Here is a 6209-nt window from a genome sequence, read left to right as displayed (position 1 = left end):
ATGTATTCTTTAATATGTTTAATTAATTTTTACATTTAATCTTTACATATATACATAAATAATTGTCTGAAAATTCTTTTTTTCTCTCTTTTTTTTTTTTCGCCTTTTTGAGACAGGGTCTCCCTATAGCCCCAGCTGTCCTGGAACTCACAGACGTCCACCTGCCTCTGCCTCTGCCTCCCAAATGCTGGGACTAAAGGTGTGGGCCACCATGCCTGGCAACTTTTGTTTCTGATTTTGATACAGGGGCTGTATGTAGTCCAGGCTGACCTGGAACACATGGTCTTCCTGCCTTAGCTTCTCAAGTACTGGGATTACAGGTGTAATCTAGCATCTTTTAGCTCATATTTCTGGAAACTGAATTTTTAAATGCATATTTAAAAATGATTTTGTAATTATATAGATTGAGACTTTTTTCTTCATCAAAAAAACCTTTAAGGGATGGAGAGATGGCTCAGTGGTTAAGAACACTGGCTGCTCTTGCAGAAGACCTGAATCCCAGCACCCACATGGTGGCTAATAACTGTTCGTAACTCCAGTTACAGGGGATCTGACGCCGTCTTCTGACCTCTGCAGGCATTGCACTACACAGGTGCACCTACATACATGCAGGCAATACATGCATACACATAAAAATAAAAATAATAAAATATTTAAAAAAAAAATCTTTGGAACTCTAGAAAAGGCCGAAGTCCCCTGAGTGATCAGCCCTAAAACCAGTTACCTACTTAGATATATAATATTCTTTCTTCTCTTTCATTTTTCCTTTTTCTGAAAATTGTTCCCCTGTGTAGACATTTTTCCAGCTTGCTTTGTGCTTTTCCCAGGTTCTTGTGTACAGCAGGACCAGTGAGGGTCTACTGTAGTGCTTTCTATTTTCCTGTCCTCTCCTCCAAGCCAGAGCCAGCCAAACCCACATAAGTCCCTGACACACATGCAGTAGTAACCCAGGGTTCAGTGACCTCCCTTTCCTTTGCCATGGGGGAGAGGGAAGCAGGAGGAGATGGAGGGATGGGGTATCTTCAAATTGCACAGGGCCCAACAGGTCCTGGTTGGCTTTGGTACCTCCCCCAGAACCCACATGGAGGCTAACAACTGTCCCTAACTCCAGTTCCAGGGGTATCCAACACCCCCTTCTGACCTCCACAGACATTGCATAACACAAGTGCACTTACATACAGGCAGTACACTCATACACATAAAGATAATAAATAAAAAATATATGTATTTCAAAATCTGTCTCCATCTTTGTTTTCAGCATCAGTGCTGAGTTGTAAGGAAGCTATTTTTCTTTTCTTCTTTTTCAGGATTCTTATTGCCAGTGTAAAGGCTCATGCTTTTAATCTCAGCACTTTGGAGGCTGAGGCAGGAGTGTTGAAGTAAGTTTGAGCCCAGTCTGGCCTCAAACTCACACTCCATCTGCCTCAGCTTCTCACATACTGGGATTACTGGTATGTGTAACCACAGCTAATTTTCTTTTATTTTGTTCTGGGATAGAACTCAGGGCCTTGAGGCTACTACACATACTACCACTAGGCTGCAGCCTGGTCCCTGAGCACCTCCTTTTCAACTTTCATATTTCAGGAGTTATATATCATCTGACTTATTCACAGTGCTCATGACAGACTTCTGTCTTGGTGTTAGGAGGGACAAGATTCACTGTCAGAACTCAGAGCTGGTCTACCTGCAACCTTTCCCACCCTCTCAGGACTATCCAGCAGCAGTTAGGGGTGAGAGGTGAGCAGCTCTGGGCTTACCCTTCACTGTGGGTCCCAGAGTTGGGCTTGAACAGCACAGATGGGGCAGGCAACCTGTTCTTTCTTTCATTCTATTGTGTGTTGTGTTTCTGCTGTCAGCCACCATCTTAATCTTTTCTGCTTATTGAATGGCAGTGCTCTTTAGCTAATCATGGAGACATGCCTCTGCAGGGTGGCCATCTTCCCAGCACAGTGGTGGTACTCTTTTGACAGTCTTAGGAGAGCAGGTCTGCCTGTGCAAGCTGAGGCAAGAATGTGACCAGCCAGGATTCAAATAGGTAAAGAACAGAGCAGCACTTTAAAGTCTTTACCACTCATTGGAAGCAGAGAGTACCTCAGAAGTCTTGTGTCATCTGGCTGACCTTTAGATTAACCTGGGCATTTGAGAGAATGACACTGATCCCTGAGCACTAGCCATAATTTCTGGTTCATTAGGTCTGGGTTGAGGTCCAGGAACCTGCAATTTTTTTTTTTTTCGACTTTTTGAGACAGTCTCCCTGCGGCCTCAGCTGGCCTGAAACTCACTGTGTAGACCAGGCTGGCCTTGAACTTACAGAGATCTGCCTGCCCCTGCCTCCCAAATGCTGAGATTAAAGGCATGTGCCACCATACCTGGATTTTTACTTTAAATTTTTTTTTTTTTACAGATTTTTATTTATTTTATGTGTTTGTGTTTGTGTGTGCAAGCATATGTGCATGTACAGGAGCCCTTGGAGGCCAGAAGAGGACAATGGATCCTCTGGAGCTGGAGTTTTAAGTTACAGCACCTGACATGGATGCTAGGAACAGAACCCAGATCCTCTGCAAGAACAGTGTACATTCTCAACTACTGAGCTGTCTCCCTAACCCCTTACTTTGCTTTGTAAATAGATAATAATGTGACATGATCCAACATTCCAGAGGAAATGAAAAGACCACTGTGCTTGTGTTAGTCTCATCTCTGCCTCTGGCTACTTAGCTCCCCTTCCCTGAAGCGACACTTGCAGCCATTCCTTTCTTGGCTATCTCAATACATAAGGAAAAAGCATGTGTAGTATTTTAACAGCTCTCTTGGGATATAGTTAGCATAGGTACAGTTCATGCACTTAAAACACGCAAACCAATGGTCTTTAGTTTGTTGGCAGTTGTGTGATCACCACAATCGAACTAGACCATTTTTCTCACGCCCTTATTCCATCTGCTGCCTTATCTCTGGAGCACTGGGTGTTCACGAATCTGCTTTCTGACTTTTATTAATACAGCTTTTAGTCCCTCTTTTTTTGTTTGTTTTTAATGATTGTGTGCTAGGTTATGTTTGGTGCCTGCTGTTGGCATGGCCACACCATCACTGGGAATTTTTGCTGCCTGGAGACTAAAGAAAGGTTGCACTCAGAACAGCTGTGCTTGTTTGACTCCACAGGAACCAGAAGTTCAAGGCCTTCCTTGCTTCCTGTGTATTGCTATTCGGGGCAGGCAGAAATATAACCTTTGCTCTTTCTGTGTTTAGAAACTCATTGCATATGGGCACATCACAGGCAACGCCCCTGACAGCGGAGCCCCTGGGAAGCGACTGATCGACAGGATTGTTGAAACCATTTGCAGTTGTTTTCAGGGCCCTCAGACGGATGAAGGGGTTCAGTTACAGATAATTAAGGTATTTCTGTTTGCCTGGTTTGAGTTTGGAATGAGAAAACTAGTCCTCCGGAAGTGTGGGCTTCTAATTTGGGTTAGTTGTCTCCAGGTACTGAGCTGGAGCAGAACTTGAGTATCACCTAGAGCTTAGGTTAAGTGTTACAGTTTATTAGCATGGAATGAGAAGAGTAGAACCAGATGTATTTCTGAGTAAATAATTCTGCTGACAACACTGTAAATTGCTTATAAATTAAACTGGCTTGAAATTCTCTGATGTGTCCCCAGGAAATCTGGGTTCCAAGTAGACATTTCTCTGCAGGTCTGTGTCAGAACTATTAGCACCTGCACTTGCCCTGTCCTCTTGTCCTCTCAAGTCTGATTCCCTATTTCATGTCTGCTGCCAGTAAGGGCTTGGCATGGGCTGATACCACCAGCTTGTTGGAGAATGGCAGGATGGATGTTGCTAGGCCTCCACACCCTAGGTCCTGAGTATTTAGCTCTGTGATTCATGGCTGCATACCAGCCACCCCTTTCTTAAAGCTTTTGAACCCACCAGGGAACGGAAACCCATCAATACACATATATTTTATGATTCATATGGGTGAAATCCAATGGGAATGTTTTTCCTCCTGAGGAAAGTGTCTGTAATTTTCACTTTAGTTTTTCAATCAACATTAGTATTCACAATTTTGAGATTTTTCGTGTGTGTGTTTATTTTGATTTTTTTGGTTGTGAGCCTGAATCTTAACAGCTGCACCATTTCCCTCCCCCTTTTTAAAAATGAGCCAATAGCACACTTATTTCAACACAGCTTAATTCAAATAATCAGAATTTTAGGGAGTTAGTTAGCAATTGCTTTTTAAAAACTCAGATCAATAAGCAGTTGGCTCCTGGTACTGATCATTCAGTTGAGTTTTCAGGGCCATCTGAGAATTTAGGAAAAAAAGGCTGGATAAGGTGGCACATACTTGTTATCTCAGCACTTGTGGGACAGAGGCAGGAGGATTGCTGAAAGTTTGAGGCCAGCCTGTGTGTAGTGAGTTCCAGGCCAGCTGGGACTACTAGTGACTCTTGATCTCAAATAAGCATAAGGCAGAAAAAAACTCAAGTCCTCCAGCAAAATTTGACCAGAAGAGAGGTGTGGGCATTCAGGAAAGTGACAATTTCTGCTCTGTGTTTCAGGCTCTTCTGACTGCCGTGACTTCCCCACACATTGAAATTCATGAGGGCACTATCCTGCAGACAGTGAGGACATGTTACAATATCTATCTGGCCAGCAAAAACCTCATCAACCAAACCACTGCCAAGGCCACACTCACCCAGATGCTGAACGTCATCTTTACCCGCATGGAAAACCAGGTGGTGAGTCACAGCGGTGGGCCAACCACTGGGCGACCCCTGCATAAGCTCATGCCTATGAGGGGCTGCTTATCCTTTTCTGACACTTCTCCCATTTTTCAAATTACAGAGCAATTCTGGCTTGGGTTTTAACGTTCCATATTCAGAATGTGTTTTCAGGTTGTCACATTCTAAATTTGCTGTGAATTTATTTCCTTTTAAAAACTTTATACTCAGCTGGGAATGTAACTCAGTGGTAGAGTCCTTACCTAGCATGCACATGGCTCTGAGTTTAATTCCTGGCACCCAAGAAAACAGGACAAAAGTTTTAGCCTGATGATTGGAATATATGTATGTATATATATGAATGTTAGAATTACATGTATATAAGTACACCAGTGTGTGTAATGTTCATGGAGGCCAGAAGAGGGCCTTGGATCCCCTGGAACTGGAGTGACCAGATAGTTGTTAACTACCATGTGGATACTGGGAGTCAAACCTAGGTCCTCTGCATGAGCAGCCAGTGCTCTTAACCACTGAGCCATCCTTCCAGCCCCATGGTTGGAATTTTTTTTTCTTTTTTTTTTTTTATCATTTAGACAGGTTTTTTTTTTGGGGGTGGGTGGGTTGAGACAGGGTCTCCCTGTAGCCTCAGCTGGCCTGGAACTCATTATGTAGACCTGGCTGACGTTGAACTCAGAGATCTACCTGCCTCTGCCTTCTGAGTGCTGGGAATAAAGGCATGTGACACCATGCCTGGCTATCATTTAGGCAGTTTTTAATGACAGCCGTATGTAAGACTACTCCTGCACCATCTCAATGGTTTTGTCCTTGTATTTGCCTTTTTCTTTCCTACTTGGTGAGATTTGGCTTTCTGTTCCAGGATCTTTTTGCGGTCTATGTCCAGCTTTAGCCTGGTGATAACCATGTGGCTGGGGTAGATGCCCACATGGACAGTTGTGCCATTTTCCCACTGTACCCGCTCAGTGTAGATGACATATTTCTTCCTGTAAACCTGGACCACTTTGCCGATCTGCTGACCTTTGTAGTGCCCTCATAGAACCTGAACTTCATCATCCTTTCGAATGGGCATAGACTGAACATTGTACTTCTCCGCCCCCTGCTGCCTGCACAGGACCCATCATAGCACCTTATATAGGTAAGATTTTTGGTTCTGAGATACCAGAGAAGAATCTGCCAACTAATGACCTCCCAGTATTGATGAAGTTTTTTTTTTTTTTTTTTTTTGGCCTTTTTGATACAGGGTCTCCCTGTAACCCCAGCTGGCCTGGAACTCACTATATAGATCAGGCTGGTGTTGAGCTCACAGAGATCTGCCTCCCCAGTGCTGGGATCAAAGGCGTGCTCCACCATGCCTGGCACTTGATTGGAATTTTCTTTTTTTGAGTGTTTAACCGATTTTAATAACATGACATAAAACCCTTAAAATTGATATAATCATTATGCAAAATACATACATGAATACTGTCTTCTTTTAAAAAT

The 6209-nt window shown here is 43.4% G+C and overlaps 1 protein-coding gene across 1 annotated transcript in view; it reads left to right on the top strand.

Moving 5' to 3' along the window:
• Arfgef2 (ADP ribosylation factor guanine nucleotide exchange factor 2) overlaps positions 1-6209 on the top strand; it is a gene marked incomplete at its 5' end in the record, with an annotated part of 87856 nt that overhangs the window by 2719 nt on the left and 78928 nt on the right. Inside the window, 2 exon segments of the mRNA XM_008835575.3 lie at positions 3244-3390; positions 4551-4730. Coding sequence (XP_008833797.2) covers positions 3244-3390; positions 4551-4730 — 327 coding nt within the window.

The sequence above is a fragment of the Nannospalax galili genome, unplaced genomic scaffold (assembly GCF_000622305.1).
Source record: "Nannospalax galili isolate Female #2095 unplaced genomic scaffold, S.galili_v1.0 scaffold2378, whole genome shotgun sequence".
NCBI classification, from domain to species: Eukaryota; Metazoa; Chordata; class Mammalia; order Rodentia; family Spalacidae; genus Nannospalax; species Nannospalax galili.
This window is presented reverse-complemented; position numbering and strand designations above follow the sequence as displayed.